At 47.8% G+C, this 17249-nt stretch overlaps 1 protein-coding gene across 26 annotated transcripts in view; it reads left to right on the top strand.

Moving 5' to 3' along the window:
- LOC135320582 (uncharacterized) overlaps positions 1 to 17249 on the top strand; it is a 61052-nt gene that overhangs the window by 5638 nt on the left and 38165 nt on the right. For 14 of the 26 annotated variants that reach the window (XM_064483739.1, XM_064483738.1, XM_064483735.1 and 11 more), the window contains 9 exons: positions 9 to 169; positions 460 to 506; positions 3053 to 3181; positions 3525 to 3658; positions 4063 to 4115; positions 5895 to 6059; positions 6367 to 6479; positions 7887 to 8430; positions 15742 to 15901. In XM_064483739.1, the coding sequence (XP_064339809.1) occupies positions 9 to 169; positions 460 to 506; positions 3053 to 3181; positions 3525 to 3658; positions 4063 to 4115; positions 5895 to 6059; positions 6367 to 6370 (693 nt within the window). In that variant the 3' untranslated portion in view covers positions 6371 to 6479; positions 7887 to 8430; positions 15742 to 15901. Of the gene's footprint in view, positions 1 to 8; positions 170 to 459; positions 507 to 3052; positions 3182 to 3524; positions 3659 to 4062; positions 4116 to 4401; positions 5109 to 5894; positions 6060 to 6366; positions 6480 to 7886; positions 8431 to 8529; positions 8551 to 8915; positions 9442 to 9536; positions 9753 to 13989; positions 14108 to 15741; positions 15902 to 16289; positions 16567 to 17249 lie in introns of those variants that run through there. The other 12 variants (XM_064483733.1, XM_064483736.1, XM_064483747.1 and 9 more) reach the window with 12 other exon arrangements.

Below are 17249 nucleotides of genomic sequence, written 5' to 3'. Positions count from 1 at the left end.
CTCTATAGCCTCCAGCTGAAGAAACAGATTGCCTTAGGTACATGAAAGGTGAGGACACCTACTATCCCCATGGAGCGCAGGTGGGGCTGGGAGTCTGCTGTTTGTACAGCCGGTGGGCTCGTGTTGCTTTGGGCATCCCTGTGCCTGAATTCCTGCAGTACACTCGGTGGTAAGAACGGGGGTGCCTGGCAGGGAGGGAAGCGGGTCGGGGGACTACACAGCTGGGGAGACGTTAACCTGGGGTGAGCGGGAGCCGGCTGATGCATGGAATCTCGGTGCAGGGAACTCTCCAAACTCAGAGAGGTTCCCACTCCCGCAGGGTCCCTTTGATCAGGGTGCTAGGCTGTCAGCACTGCAGGGTCCCTGTGAGGATCATGGTGCCTTCAGGCAGTGGGAAGTGAGGGGTCCAATGGCAATTAAATTAACTGTGCACCCAAAGCCAACCCCCGTCTCTTTCAGCCTGTTTCCTAATCTGCAAAACTGGAATGATGTTAACCATCCCGCAGGTTTGTTGATGGGCTGGGACACACTAGACTGCCAGGAGCTGGAATTCCTCTGTGCCCTGATTGTAATCCTTCCTTCACACTATTTACTCTCACAAGTTCAGTCTCTCTGTCTCTCTCATTCACTTGTAACTTTCTCTACTGCTCTGGTTTCATTTGATTCCCACCCTCCTCCCAATCCCCAGATGAGTGAAATTAATTTCTGTGTGTCAGTTCCAAATTCCCGGGAAAGATGCTCTGTCCCCTCTGGATTGGTTGTCCAACCCATCAGTTGCAGTCAGAGGAGTGAGTCCCTCTGTGACCAGAGGAGGGGCTCTGCCCAGCCCCCCAGCCACCACTGTGGGAGCACATAGCTCTCCGAGGAGGAGGTACTGGCTGTGACTTGGTGTCACTAAGTGTGAATTTATCTCTCCTCTTGCCCCACATTCATCCTCCTAAACAAAGATGAAAATTAAACACTCCCGAGATTTGTGTCATGGAACACTCAGGGTGGGGGCTAAGAGGGCTGGATTCCCTGCTGAGTGTAAGGGGCTACAGTGACTCCCCAACGAGAGCCTGTAAAGGAAACAGCACCGGCCCCACTGGACATTAGGGTGCTAAGTCTGCGTGACATTGAGCCAGGCTTCTGACCACAGCTCAGGGGTCTGTTCTGACCGGTTAGTCTTTGAAACCAACCAGCTTTGGATTCCTCAATCCCTCCCTGAGGTTTTACCTGAACCACGAGCTTCTGTATCTCTGAAGACAGATGATGAGGACCCTTCACGTAAGGCATTTGCACAGCCCTGTGCGGGAATTTGTGCTGCACGGTCTGCCCGGCGAGCTGACCAAAGTTCGTATTTTACTGATCTTAGAAATAGTCTGGTTTCCTGATGCACTGTTTCACTGAACAAGCAACAGAAGCCACCTCTGGCTGATAAAAGCAAAAAAGGGACTTAATGAAAAGATACTGGGAGGGTGCATGGAGTGGCCCAGACCAGAGCCGACCCGGGGGCCGTAGGAGATGTTGGGGAGCCTCAGGCACCAGGCTGCGCAGGGTGCTACCGGGCCCCCTGCTGCCCCAGCAGGGACCCCACTCCTCCTGACACTCCACCTCACTGCAGGTTCATGTCCCGGCAGGGCCAGGTCACACTGAAGCCACCAGCACACACCTCAATGGGGGAGTTGGCCCCTTCTCAGCTGAGGGCGTGCCTGGTGTGGGGAGATGCCCAGTTAGAGGAAGGCGGTTCCCCTACTGTTCCGAGTTAATGCGCAAGTCAGTGTCCATCACTCAGGAGAGCCGGGCTGGTCGGACCTCATTGTGGTGACTAGGCCGTCTGAGTTCACGTATTACTTTTTAGGTTGGAAGGCCCAAGAGGGAGAAAAAGTGGAGGTTCTAGTACTTATTTTATATTTCCCATGTACCAGGTGCGGTAAGCAAGCCACTTCAGACAAGGCCCATAACAACCACATTAATAGGCCACGGAGAAAGTCATGCAGTCAGGCCTCTGCAGCCCCGAAACCCGTGTCCTCATCAGTTCCGTAGTTACCAGTGGAAGTTGTAGGGTTTTATGGGACTGTGTGCTCCTGTGGGGGCTGGGATGTGTGTGTTTAAATCCACATCTTCAGAAACTCGGCCAGAACCACAGCCACTGATTGTCTGCATGGAGGCAGAGGAGGGGAGGCTTCCAGCCTCTGGTCCAGCTCGTGTGGAGCTCAGAAGTTGCTCCTTCTGTCCTGAAAACAACACCAGAGCTGAGGGAGCTGCAAACCCACTGCTCTTCTTAGATCCACAAGAAAACTGAGGGGGAAAGCTGCTCCCAACACAGAGAGGCAGCCGGGCAGGCTTGGAGAGTCACAGCTCCCAGGGCAGAACCCGCTTTTGTAAGAACCCCGGGGGCAGGCAGATTTAACAGGTCCCTGAGGCCAGCTGGAGGCTCAGCGTGGGGAAGTCCGAGTGTGACAACTCCAGGGGGCCAGTCAGAGGGGCCCCCTGCTCTTTTTCATGCATTTTACTTCCAGGACCGTTTCCTGTTCTCAGAGTGAAGATCATAGGAAAACTCCTCATGGTTCCTGCCAGGAAAGGAAAAAATAGCTCTATTGAAATACACCCAGAACATTCTCTTCCATTGTGGGTGGTTGTGTTTTGTTTTTTTTTTTAATGAGAAATTATTTTACCAGAGCCTAACCTACCTGGGGGAAGGGAAATACCTTCTGTGTCACCCAAATTGGGGTGGGGGAAAGAGACACACTTGTGGAGGTCACAGCTCAGGGCACAGGCTCAATGAGAACTAATCACAGGACTACAAATGCCCTGCTCTGTCCCACTCCCCCAACACCTTACCTCCATTTCAGTAGGGCCCCTGTGTTATAACAGGAATAAAATTAAAAGAAGTAAATGTCTCAGGAGTGTCTAGGGAAAACCCAAAGACAGCGGGGAGATGGAAACAAGGACTCACGGGTGGCTTTAGCCTCTCGCACGAATAGCTGTAGCAAACTACACACAGCCCAGCCCCAGTAGATAAACAGAAAACCTCACAGAAGAAACTATTTATTTTGGTTCTCTTACCCAGTGCATTCCATGGTGCATCCTCGCCTAGAATTGAGTGGAAGCAAGTCCATCTCAGAAGGGACATACCTGAAGAGAAATGGCTTTCCAGACTCTGAAGGGCAGAGAAAGCACCAGCCTGGGTTAGAGAAAGGTGAGCGGTGGGGTAGGGGGTGGGCTGCATTCTTCCCCAAATAAGGAACCTTCCTGAGGCCAGCACAGTGGGAGAGAGGGCCATAGGGTGGAAGCAGCCAGACTTCTTCCTGAGAAGTGATAGGATGCCTCCAAGGGACCATTCAGATGCCCAAACTGTGTCCTGATGGTGGGAGCCAGTCGGTCTGCCTCAGAGCCCAGGACTGAGGTGGGCGCACAGCAGGCCGGTCTTACTTGGCCGGATCAATTTCACTTCTCCGAAACCCTGTGTAAAACATGAAGCGTGGACGACCTGGTGAGAACAGCTCTGCCCTCAAGACCGGTTTCAACTCCTCTCTTCCCAGAGAACAGCATCTCTGAGCCCGTCCTGGGTGACCTCACAGAGATCACCCTAGTGGCCCAGGCTAGTGACCGGGAACATGTACCTTCCTGCAGCCAACCCCAGACGTCCACTGATGCATCATATACTGGCAAAGATGTGAGTTCCTGTGCATTGGTCTAACAGCAGAGACTGCCACAGGCCCAAGAGGTGGTGTGTGGGACAAGCAGGGGTGCAGGAGTGTACGCAGTGCAAAGGTGTAAATGGTGGCAGGGGTGCAGGGGCTGTGGAGGGTGCAGGCAGTTCAGGGGATGCGGGGGTGCAGGCAGTGCGGAAGGGCAGAGAGTGGCAGGGGTGCAGAGGTACAGGGAGTGTAGGGGTGCAGGAAGGTGCTCCGGCACGTGGCCAGGGTCAGAAGGCAAGTGCACATCCTCGCAGTCAGCCTGACCCCGGGAGATTAGTGCAATGGTCTGGGGTGGCGGAGGGGGCGGCGGCGGCGGCGGCGGCGGCGGTGGGTGGGAGGCTGCCCGGGCAAGCCGGTCGATTTCTTCTCTTCCCTGCAGCCTGGCCTGGGGGGGTGTTGGCCGCCGGAGATTCGCCAGATGTTGGACTCCAGGTAAGCTTGCTCCTGGGTGGTGGGGCGGTTAGGTCAGTGGGCGGTGGCAGCGGCAAGGGGGCGGAGCGGGGCTGCCCCTGGCGAACTGATGGAATAGCTGCCTTCTCCCGGCTGCCGGGCCTGGGAGCGGCCTCTGCTGCCCCAGGTCGCTGCACACACCTGTCCCACTCAGCAAGCTGAGTGGGGAGTGGAGGCGGTGTCGTTAAGGTGCAGGGCCCACGGGGATAGGGGGGCTGCCGCACGGAAGCCGGTCAATTCGCTCCGCTCTCCCCCGCGGCGGAGCCAGGGGCGGCTTCTGCTGCCGTAGAGGCGGGACGCCGGTCTCCAGGTGAGCTTGGTCCTGGGAGGCGGCGGCGGCGGCGGCGGCTGTGGGTTGGGGTCCATTCCAGGGAGCTGCTCCATTTCTTCTCTCCCCCGCGGCCTGGCCTGGGGGCGACCTCTGCCGCCAGAGATTTGCCTGAGGTCCGACTCCAGGTGAGCTTGCTCCTGGGAGATGGGTGCGGTGCAGTCAGGGGGCTGGGATGGTGGTGGCTGCGGGGATAGGGAGGCTGCCCCGGGGGAGCTTGAGGATTAGCTCCCATGTCTGTGCCGCGTGGCCTGCAGGCGGCCTCTGCTGCGCCAGGTCCTGGGACAACCCTTTCCCACTTTGCCTGCTGGGGGCGGGAGGCAGGGTAGTCAGGGTGCACGGGTGGCGGGGGTCGGGGGCCTGCAGCGGGGGAGCGGGTACATTTGCTCCCATCTTCCCCGCGGCTTGTCCTGGGGGCGGTGTCTCTTGCCCTGGGTTAAGAGACACGTGTATCCTAGTCAGCCTGGCCCCAGGAGGCGGGCGTGTTACGTTGGGGGTGGTGGCAGCAGCGGCAGGTTTTCCCATGGAGCCGGTCCATTTGCTCCCATTTCTCCCCGTGGTTTGCCCTGGGGGCGGTCCCTGTTGTCCCTAGTTCGCCGGACGTCCATCTCCAGGTCAGCCTGCTCCCTAGAGGCGGCCACCGTGAGGTCAGGGGGCAGGAGCGGTGGCTGCTGGGGGAGTAGGGGGCTGCCTTGGGGAGCTGGTGTATTGGCTCCCGTCTCCCCGATGGCCTGGTGTGGGAGTGGCCTCTCCTGCCTCAGATCACCAGACACACCTGTCCCATTTAGCCTGCTGGGGGAGGGGCCCCCTGGGAAGTGCCTTTAAAGTGTGGGGGAGGCGACGGCAGGCGTAGAGGACCTGCAGCGCGGAGCCTGTCAATTTGCTCTCCTCTTCCCCACGGCCAAACCTGGGGGCGTACTCTGCTGCCCAAGAAGCCGGATGCCCGTCTCCAGGTCAGCTTGCTCCTGGGAGGCGGGCGCGATGCTGTCGAGGGGCAGAGGCAGCTGCGATGGCCGGCTGCCCCGCCTAATGGGGCCACTTCTTCTCCTCTCCCCTGACCTGGCCTGGGGACGGCCTCTCCCGCCCAAGATTAGCCTGAAACCCCACACCCGGTCAGGTTGCTCCTGGGAGGTGGGCGCGGTGTCATCAAGGGTTGGAGAGGAGGGGGGTCTGCCCCTGGCGGGCTGGAGGATAAGCTCCCATCTCTCTGGAGGCCTGACGTGGGGGTGGCATCTGCTGCCCCTCATTCCTGGGTCACCCTTCTCCAGGACATATTGCCCCGGGGGTGCTGTAGGCTGCGGGGGCGGCGGGTTGTTGGCGGGGGTATGGAGCTTGCCGCTTGGGAGCTGGTGGTTTAGATCCCATTTCCCCCGCAGCTTGGCCTGGGGGCAGCCTCTGTTGCCCCAGGTCGCAAAGCACTGTTTCCCTGACAGCTTAACCACCGGAAGTGGGCAGGATGTGCTGAGGGGGCGGAGGCAGCCGCCAAGGCAGCGACGGAGGGGGCTGTCCCTGGCCAGCCGGTCAATTTGTTCCCATCTCAACATTTGCTGTCCCAGTTTCGCAGGACGCCCTTCTCCAGTTTATCCTTCTCCTGGGAGGTAGGCTCAGTGCATGCAGCCCAAGGTCTGGGCTCTCCCCTGGGGAGGGGCAGAACGCTCTTCTTCTTCTTTGTCTTTATTCTTCAGCAAAGTGGTTACTGGCCCCAATTCTTAATTCTGAGAAAGTGTAGCCTGTGTTACGGAGGAGCTGCTGGACAGTGAGGTTTCTGGGTGGGTTTTCACATCAGCTGATGCCCCAGGCAGGCAGGAAATGTATTGCTTAGAGCTTCTTAGTCTGGAGTTGGGGGATGGCCCCGCCATCCTCACCATGCTTTTTAAAAATGTGTTACTCCCCTCTTTTTCCTAGGTGACATTTTAGGTTATTGGGTCCCAGATTGCTGGCACACTCATCCCTGTTCTCAAACATCTTTTAAACTTGGGTGAAGTGTTAAGTTGGGGAAGAAGATGATTTACTGAAAGGTAAGAATACTTAAATTTGCATTAAAGCTACATTCTGTCAATCTTTCTCAAGTGATTTTTCTCTGATTCTAAATCCATGACCTAGTGAATGTTGTACTCCTGTGTAAATCATTGATCTTCACATCACACTTGTTGAGTGGTCAACGAGATTTGTTATTTAGATTATTCCTGAAAGGAAAAGCTCAGGCTTTTGAGAATTCCTTGTCTGATGTCACCCAGGCAGTCACAGTAGAAGACAGAGCTGATATAAAAATCCCTCACCTGCCTGAACTGCAAAGCTTCTGGGATTACTGATCCCTGAAATGCAGGTGACTCTTGATGATAATCTGGGGGATGGTTTATATGATCAGATTCTTCCAGTCCTGTAAATGGGTTCCGTGGCCCCAGCCCCGGGAGAGCTGGTCATAAGGGCCATATCGTGAGGGGTGGGATGGGAAGGCAAGGTCTAAGAGCTGGCATCACTGAGATTCCACACTCGCTAAACACAGACCCCAGAGCCTAATTGTTGTCAGGTTCTGTTCTGGATTTGAGAGTGTGTTCAGACATCATTCTTGCCCTTCAGGGGTCACTGCCTGGGTGGAAGTAACCTTTACATAAATCTGGGGAGGATGACAATTAAGTAGATGGGCTGTTATGATTCTCAGTGTGCCCAGGCTCGCTCTTCCAGGCACTCGTGGGACTAACGAGAGTCATGTTATTCACTCATACACTGATTTATTACCCTTGAATTGATCATTTGTCCCACAGTAAGTGAAACAAGCGATGAGGAACCTGAGTTTTGTCCCCTTTCCTAGCACTGATTGTATCTGTCAGTCAGGCGCCCTGCGTATGCATTGTGAAATGGTGGTATTTCTTGCCCAATGGGACTGCACTGTCAGTTCTGAGAATCAGGGGAGACACGTGGGTAGGACAGCACACTGACACATATGGCACCCCCCCACCCCATGAGACAGCATTGTCGATGCTCAGGTGACCCGATGTAGACCGCGGTGCTAAATCTGAGCATGTTTAGTGATCTTGGTGGCTATGAAAATACAGACTGCCGGTCCCTAATTCTGGAGACTCTGAGGGTGTGCACCCCAGAATTCTGCATTTTAAGAAGCACTTTAACTAATTCTGATGAAGATGATCTGAGTGTCCCACTGAGAAACACTGGTGTGCGATGCACCAGTATTGAGGATTCTCAGGGAGCGATGTTTTTTCAGGATGGTCCAAGGGCCCTCACGAGACTTTTGCCTTGGGTGTAATTGTATGTGTTCGAAAGTGATGTCTCTCACTTCCAGTGCTTGTCAGCATGCTCTGTGCAGGGATTTGCTCTCAGCAGATATCAAAAACTATAAGTCTTCAGGTCACCGAGCTAGAGTGTGGGCGATCTTTTATTTTGGTTTTCTTTATTGCAATGCGGAGTCTCCCGAGAAGAGATTCAGACTGAACAGCTTTGTGTCGGACTTTGGAAGACCGCTGGTGCCCAAGGGGTTCTCTGGCAGCACAATGACGAATCTAGGTCCCTCTTTCACTGCTACGTCAATGAAGTGGACCGCATGGACAAGGCCAAAGCTGGTATCCCAACCATAGCCCTTGACAGTGATGTTCGGCTCCAGGAAGCCATCAGATGCAGCAGGTGGCCAGAGAAGGAGCCTAACGGGCTCATGAAATGTGACACCCCCAGCTTCATCAACACGGACCAGAACTCTTCCTTTGGGGAAGATGATCTCCTGATTTTGGAACCACCGATTGTTCTAGAAAATAAGCCAGTTGCCCAGACCTCACACAAAGACTTGAATTGGAAATGTGCTTTGTCAAGTGTTTCTCTGAAGATGTGAAGTCTGTCTTTGTATGGCAGGAAGTCCCCTTTCACAAAATTGTATGTGTTTGTGTCTGAGAGAGAGAAATGGAGACAGACAGAAAGACGGAGACAGAAGAGAGCCCCCTCAGAAGAGAGCTAGTTAAGGTGAGTTTTTGTGCCTTAGTAAACATTTGGGGTTTTGGGGGGAACAAAGTATTTACACTGTCTCATTCTCCTCGTTGGAAACCTTGGCCCCGTCCTCAGTGTCAGCGGCCTTGAACGGGGTTGCCATGGTACTTTTCATCTGGCGCCGCCACTTCCACGCTCTGCCTTTAGCACGTTGCTTTGCCTCCCAGGGCTGCCACCATTTAAACTGTAATGTGAGGAGTCTGGAGTAGATGATCCATCCCAGCTCTGCTGTTTTGCAAATTTCTGATTTCGTATTCGGATGAGGCTGGGATACACCCAGAGCAGCATAAACCAGGCCCTACCTCCTGTCTCTTGCTGGGGCATCCCTCAGGTCTGTGCCTTCTACTCAAGCCTTTACTGAGCCCAGCTTTTGTCAGGAGCCCAAGTGCCTACCGGGATGGCAGGAGACCTGTCTCTCCTGGTCACGGTGGCAGACATTTCTATTGGTTGTGCTGAAACAGCTCTTCTGAGATCCTCCGGCCACCCTTGCTCCAACCTGAGGACAGACCTACCGTTCCTTTCCTAGGAGGAGGATCAATCCATGGTGCATTTTATGACAATCCTGTCCCCAGGAATGCACGGAAGGTTATCAGCTGAGTGAGGGGAAGTGCCTCTGTGTCTCTGTGTCCCTGTATCTCTGTCTGCTCACAGTGCCCTGCCACCGGCTACTGAACAAGAAAAGTGCTATTCACCATGCTGTGTCTTTTGCAGATGTGTAGGTGATGGTCTTGTGGCTCATGTGTGGGCTTTGTGCTGGGATGGTGAAGGGCTTATAAATACCTCATCAACATGTATTCGAGATGGCCTGGTGCCACACAGACTTGATTCATGAAGGCATCAAGCCTGCACACTGGTTTGGAAACAACTTGGTTTTGATCAGTCACACTGCATGCATGACTCACTGCTGATCTCTGGGTGGTTTTTTCATTTTAGATTTATTCACCCAGTGTCTTGCTTAAGCTGAAAAATACATTTATTTCACTAGAATATTCTCAGATTCTTTGTTTTCACACATCCAGTTGTTTAATTCCTTTAAAAATCATTTTGTTTTTATAATGCCTCCTAATATCTATCATCTCTAGGTTCCCAGTGGCCTGAGCCATGCACCAGATTTGATGTAGGAACTGTTCCACCAAAAGAAATCCCTTTGCCATAATATCTTTTGAGGAAAATATTATTCTTTAAGGCTCTAACAGTAAATCGTAGAACAAAGCATGGAACATTTATTGTAGTTAATACATGTTCATGCAAAAAGAAATGATATTTTCATTAAACAATGTTGATTTTAATAACTTTTACTAATGTGAATATTATTACTCATAATTTAAGTAACCAAATAAAACCACAGTTATTTATTATGAAGTTTGAAAACTATTTACACTGTCTCTCAATTAGAGGTAGCTTTATTAGAAGACTGAAGGGTATTTAAAAGATGGAAAAATACCCATGATGACACCATCATTTTTATTAACTAAATATCAAGAACTGTGCAGGGTTAAGATTGAACCCTCTGCAAGCTCTCAAGTTAGCATGAGGTAGTTTGTGGATGCTGCCAGAAGACAGGAGACTCCCCCAGGTTCAGAGACAAAGAACTTCTTGCCAGCACAGCAGGCAGCTTGGGGTTCATGTTCATGTTGGTTCCTGAGTTTCTTTCCTTTTGCTGTTCTAACAAAGGACCACAGACTCAGTGGCTTAAAGCAATACACATTCATCATCTCACTGTTCTTTTGTGCAGAAGTGCAAAGTCATTGTCAGTGGGCTTAAACCAACGTGTGGCCAAGGCTACGTTCCACACCGAGGCTCTAGGGAGGGATTCGTCTTCCTACCTTTCCCAGCTTGCAGAGGTGTTCACACTCCTTGGCCCAGGGCCCTGTGTCACTGTGACCTCTGCTGCCACTTTACATCTCTGTCTCTGACTATATAGATATAAAGGAAGAGTCTTCTACATCTGGTATGGACCCTTTTTCCTAAATGGACATTGTATCTCTATTTATGTGCAGATTAAAACCCCTTCCCTCCAGGGTGTGGTGGCATCAACTGACAAGATTACCACTCTGGGCTTTAAGTGTCCTCTTTGTATTGACACCTGGGAACTTCTCTTTCCATAGTTAGCTCTCTGTTACATTTGTTGTTGTATTTTACCCGGCATTACTGAAAGTTTTACTTAAAATGGATCCTAATTAGCTCTGTTTACCTGTTTCCAGAGCTGAAGGCTTCAGTTCTAGATTATCTGTTTGATTTCTCTTAAAAATACATTCCAGTATATTTCTCTGGTGAAAGTCTTTACCCTGTTGTCTATTCTCCCATAATTTCCTTATTTTCTTGAATATATTAAAAGTATTTTATAGCCTTTATTGGTAACTCTGATGCCTACATCACCTGGGGGTTTGCATCCTTTGTCTAATGTTTCTTATTCTCATATTATCCGTTATATAGTCTTGACATGTTGCATGACTTGAAATTCTTTATTACATGGCAGACATTGCAAATGAAAAATCCATATGTTATTTTCCGTGAGAGGTTTTCTACCTTCCTGTTAGGCAAACAGGGTGAGGGACTGATCATGTCGCTCCAATCAGGCGCTGAGGTGGATCAGGACTGAAGTGCCTTTTTTCTTAAAACAGCTTTGAGGTATACTTGGCAAAGTAATTTTCACACGTATAAATTGTACAGCTAATACGTTTTGACATAAGTATATCCCCAAGAAACCATGACCACATTCAAGAGAGTGAACATACCCATCACCCACAAAGCTTCTCTCCTGCCATTTGTTGTCCCTCCCTCCCTCCCCATCTCTTCCCCTGGAAACCATTGATCTGCTTTCCATCACAACATATTGGTCTGCATTTTCAAGATCCTTGTATGAATGGATTAATGCAGTATCTACTCTATGTTGTCTGACTTCTTTCATTCAGTGTAATTATTTTGAGAGTCATCTGTGTTGCTGTATTAATAGCTTATTTTTCTTATAGCAGAGTATTGTTTAGTGCTGAGTTTTTACTGAAGAGTTTGTTGTGAGCAGTGTTTGGATAGACCATCATTTGTTTCTCCATTTACTTCTTGATGGATGCATGGGTTATTTACAACTTGAGCTATTATAAATAAAATTGCAGTGAATATTTGGTTACAAGTCTTTATATGGACATATGCTTTTCTTTTCTAAAGCACCACATGAGGAATATCTGGGTTATATGGTAGATAGGTATTTACCTTTTTTAAAGAAACTGTTAAAGACTTTTCCAAAATGGTTGTACTATTGTAAATTCCTTGTGGTGTGTATCAGCTCTGGTTGCTCTACTTCCTTACCAGCACTTTGTAAGGTCGGTCTTTCTAATCGTATTCATTCTTGTATGTATGTGTACTAGTATCTCACTGTGGTTTTTGAAAGCATTTCTCTAATGACTAATGGCATCTTTAATCAGCATCTTTTCATATGCTTATTATCCATTTGGATATCTTTACTGAAGTGTGTTTTCTGGCCTCATTCATTCATTCAGGTGTTTGCATTATTATTGAGTTTTGAGACCTCTTTATTCTGGATCAGATACAAAGAGAGACCTTTATCAGATATATGATCTGCAAATAGCTTCTGTCTAAGGCTTGTCTTTTCATTTGCTTAGCAGTGTTTAGAACAGCTTTGAAGAGTCTTCATTTTGATAAAGTTCACTCTATCAGTTTCTTTTTAAAATAGATTATACTTTTGGTGTCATAGCAAAGAAATATTTGCCAAACCCAAGGTCATAAAGCTTAAGCCTATGTTTTTCTCCTAGCTGTTTTATAGTTTTAGATTTCCTATTAAGATCTATGATCCATTGTGACTTAATTTTTGTATATTTTGTGAGGTGTGGATCAAAGTTCATTTTTTTTTTTTTTTGCATATCACTATCTAATTCTTCCAGCACTACTTGTTGAAAAGATCCTTTCTCCACTGCATCCTTTTTGAGAATCAATTGTCTATATAAGTGTTGGTTTAGTTCTGAACATTCTATTCTGCTCCATTATTCTATTTTCCTGTTTTACACCAACACCATACTTTCTGATTACTGTAGTTTAAAAAAAAAAAAAAAAAAGGCTGAAAATCAGATAGTGCAAGTCTTCCAACTTTGTTTTTCTTGTTCAAAATTGTTTTGGATATTTGGGATCCTTTGAATTTTTATATGAATTTTAGAATCAGTTTTAAAATTCCTTACATCCTGTTCTGCCAAATTTCCACCCATGTCTTTGGCCATCTCCAAAGCCACATTTTCTGAAGAAGTCTCTCTAGATCCCAGGTGAAAGGAATTTCTGTTTCATCTGTGCTCCAATCACATTTGATAATATTCGATTACATTTATTCATATTTGGCTGGATGTACTTGTGTGATCTTTCCTGCCATATAGTAAATCTCTCAAGATTTGGAATCTTGACTTGGTTCCCTCTGTCTGCTGAGAAAACTAGTTCTATGCTTTGCAGGAGTGAGCCCTGCAGTAAGAGGTATCTGCAGCACACATCTAGCTCATTGCTTGCATATCGTCAAGGAATCCTGCCGATTTAGAATTGTTTATTGATTGTTGTCTCCAAGACGGCTCAGCCTTTTTTATTTCTATTGCTACTGCTGCAGTTTCAAAGGAAAATGGGCTAATTATTTTCCAAATATCAAAACATACTGTAATTGAGCTGTGACGCAAATTATGTGCTGCTGTTTCTTAACAACCTGCTTAGTGTTCACAGGTACCTTCACTCATGGAACTTTTGGGAGAATGTCATATCCTCAGAGATAGCAATGCTGTCTTTGGCAACCTGAGCGGTAGTATCTGAACTCACTCCTGCTGTTTTTCCAGTGCCCCCTCTAGCCCTCCTCCAGCCCTCCATGGGGGGCCTGCAGTCCTTCCCTCGAAAATCCTGTTGTTTCTCAGGAAGAATTCCCTATGAAACATATTCATGTCCTTCTTGTGGGGACATTCAGTCCAGAGACCTGACAGCAGGGGAAAATGTTTAGACTGCTTTTGGTAGAACGTAAATTCTTCCATACTTGTTAGAAGCAAATCCAATGAGGAAACTGTGTTGGCATCTAACAAATCAGGATAAATGTCTGATGAGGAAGATCAGCTTCCCCATCCCACTCAGGCGTCATGTTGATGTGACGCTCACCTTGGCTAACATTTTCTCCTGTGAGCAACGTGAAGTTCAAGACGTTATGAATGGCTTTTTGTTTTTCTTCCTTAGTCTTTCCACATTCACTGTGTCTGGTGAGATTATATGAATCCTGCTTATTTTCAGCCCAGCACTAAGCTTTTTAAAAGGATCACGTGTTTAAAAGGCTAGTGGACAATTTGTTAGAAGATTGAAATCCTTAGACTTTGGTCCTAGAGTTGAATCTTGGTTACTGGTGAATGAGAATTCCCGTTAAAATTTTAAATTCAGTGATATAAAGTTTTAAAAATAGTTAAATATTAGTCAATTTCATTAAACACTACAGCAGTTATTTACTTTTAAGCCTGTCTCTGGGGCAATTTTGCAATGATTCCCTCCCTTTATTAATTCCCTCTTTATCAGAATCCTTGAGAGGTCCCTGTCATCATTGTCAGTATCATCATCATCATCACCATCATCATGGAACTGATTCCTCTGGGAGATTCTAGGAAAATAAAGAGCTGGACGGGGTTATGTGCAGGTCAGTGTGTGCATATACAGTAAGAACAGTTGTCAGACATTAGATTCAAGATACCCATTCCATTTAGAGAAGAATGTGGTCATGAAATCCTGATGTGCTGAATGAAGGAAGCGATGGGAACAGGGTAGTCAATGGAAAGGAGGAGGAAGTGAGCGAAGCGGGGAGCATAGGTCCTTGGTTAGGTGATCAGCACATTGGTGAGAATGAGGGGAGTGTTATGGCAGAATCATGTCCCTCCCCGGCCACAGGGTAGCCACCTGTGACATGTTACTGTACATGGCAAAATGCATGACAGATATTTTAGGACAAAAATCTTAGAGGATTTCTGTCTTCTAAATTGTCTATCAGTTAGCATTTTAAACCCATGATACATTATTAAAGATTAGTGCAGGGGGACAAATAAAAAGGATTCATATAATCTCACCAGACATACTGAATGTAGAAAGGCTAAGGAAGAAAAACAAAAAGTCATTCATATGTGCCTTGAACCATAAAATGCCCATGAGAGGAAATGTTACACAAGGTGAGTGTCACAGCCACATTCATAATGCCTGAATGGGATGGGACAAGGGGATCCTGAGATGAGACAATAGGGCGAGTAGCCTGGATTGTCCAGGTGGGCTGAATGTAATCACAGGGGTCCTTGAAATGGAGGACATTTCCCAGCTGAGTTTAAAATCAGAGGGAGGTGTAGCCATAGAGCAATGTTCAGAAAGGCTGCTGACCATGAAAATGGAGGAAGTCGTGGGGCACAAGCTAAGGAAGGTGGGTGACCTCTGGAAACTGGAAAAAAACAACAACAACAAGGAAACATTCTCTTCTAGACCCTCTAGAAGGAAGGAACCCTGCTGCTACCTTGAATTTAGCCCAATGAGAACTGTGTTGGATCTCTGACCTCCACAGCCATAAGCTGATAAATCTGTGCTGGTTTAAGCTCTTAAGCTTATGGAAATTTCTTACATTGGTAAGAGGAAAATAACATAGTGAGCCGTAGTGTAACGGATTAAAGGTATAGGATGGGGTGTGGAGAGGATTCTGACATTTACAACTAAAAAACAACCAGGTGAAGTGGAAGGTGTTTTAAGGAAGACCTACCTGGCAGGGCTATTAAGCAGACTGGAGCGAGGGGAGCATTGGAGTTAGAGGAATCAATTAAATCTCTACCAGAAAAATAAGGAATAAAATGTAACAGGGCTTCAGTGATAGTGGATGTAGGAATGGAAATGGGCAGAGAGACATAAATATTACTTTGAAATTAGCTACAGGTTTGATGACTGCATGTTGGGGAGACTTAGCCGATGTGTGGACTGAATGTTTGCATCCCCTCAAAATCCATATGTCGAAACCCCATCTCCCAGGGTGATGGTATTGGGAGGTGGGGCCTTTGGGAGGTGATTAGTAGGATAAAATGAGGTCATGAGAGTAGAGCCCTCATGAATGGGATTAGTGTTCTTATACAAGCCCCCAGAGTGCTTGCTTCTCTCTGCTCTCTGGGATATGAATATATTGGGAAGACAGCCATCTTCGAGCTGGCAATCCTCTCAAGGATACATTGACCTTGAAAGTCTCAGCCTCCAAACCATAAGGAATATGCTGGTTGTTTAAGCCACCCGACCCACGGTAATTTGTTACAGCACCCCAGACTGACGAAGACAGTGGAGAATGCCTCTGAGTTTGGCACTGATTGCCTGGAGAATGCTGAAACCCAGGGAAGTGGGCAGCACAGACGTTTACTCATTTAATCCTGCCAACACAGTAGGAGATAGAGTCTACATATTCCTCGCTACTTAAAAGGTAAGGAAAAAGAGGCACAAATAATAACAACGACAACAAAAACAACAATAATTTGTCCAAGATTCACACAGAACCCCCTGGAGGCAGAGTGAGAATTTATACCCAGGCAGGCTGGCCCCAGAGCCCCTGCTCATAACTAATAAGTCAGATCACCTTGCTTATGTGGATCAGTTTTTTTCAACTGTGATATGAGGGTACTGTGTCCAGTAACTTATAATTTCAAAATACTTCACTGTAACGGAATCATTAGTCACAGGCCTTACAAACCACAGAAACCTACACATACAAAAATATCTCGTTAGGTCAAGATAACCAATAACGTTTTTAAATATTATACCTGCTGGGCCTTTGCAATAAAATGTCTTTTTATAATTCTGTCTGGCTACAGAATAACTTCATAATCCTGCATGTTGCTGGTGGCTCCCATGTTGGACAGCACGGGCCTAGAGATTTTAAATTACTTGCCCAGACTCGCCCAGGAAGCTCGTGGTGGGATCCGAGCTATAGTCTGGGACTTTTCCTTCCTATCCAACAAGTCCCTCATGGAAGTTTAGAAGCTTCTCCTTTGGTGCCCAGCTGTCTATCCGTACTTATAACATCTTGTCAGGTGTTCCAGCCTGCTCCTGAACATCAGCCAGAACCCACTTCTGCTCTATTTTGTCCAGGTAATACCTTCTAGCAACTTCCATTGCCTTCTTGGCATCAGTTCTTACCTGGAAGGGTAGTGGCTAGAGGTGGAAATGTGTCCACATGACAGGTTTTTCATAAACATAGCAGGAGTGGTCAAGAGAATAAAACGTCAGGAAGATGAGTAGAAGCAGGTCATTTAATATACCAAATGGGTACTTTCAATGTGTGTGTTTCCGAGTCCAGGCTTGTTCTGCTCGTGCATTACAGGCCAATAAATCAGGAGACCAGGTTTTGGGGACAAGAAATAGCGACTTTAATTTGGAAAGCCAGCTGAGAAATGGTAGAATAATGTCCTGGGGAACCATCACCCCAAGTCAGATTTCAGGCTCTTCTTATATTAAAAATGGGAAGTGGGAATGCTTGGTTGTTGCAAACTTGGTGTATGAATTCTTTGTTGTTAGAATCCTTTGTTCTTGCAGCTCTTCACCTGGGTCACATCCGTGTAAACCTCCAACAAACAAATGTTGTTTTCTATTCTGTAACTTGTTATCTTTATGTGAATAGAAAAGTGTTAATATCCTTCAAAGTCAGAGCCTTGAGAATAGGGTCTCCTGTATATTTCAGGCTCTAGGCAACATTGTTTTACAAAAGGTGCAGAACCAACAAGACTAAGCCTAGGAAACAGGGCACAGGGTTAAAGTCAAAGGAACAGATCTAA

Source organism: Camelus dromedarius, unplaced genomic scaffold (genome assembly GCF_036321535.1).
Source record: "Camelus dromedarius isolate mCamDro1 unplaced genomic scaffold, mCamDro1.pat HAP1_SCAFFOLD_197, whole genome shotgun sequence".
Taxonomy (NCBI): domain Eukaryota; kingdom Metazoa; phylum Chordata; class Mammalia; order Artiodactyla; family Camelidae; genus Camelus; species Camelus dromedarius.
The sequence above is the reverse complement of the archived record's forward strand: the minus strand, read 5'-3'. Positions and strand labels throughout refer to the sequence as shown.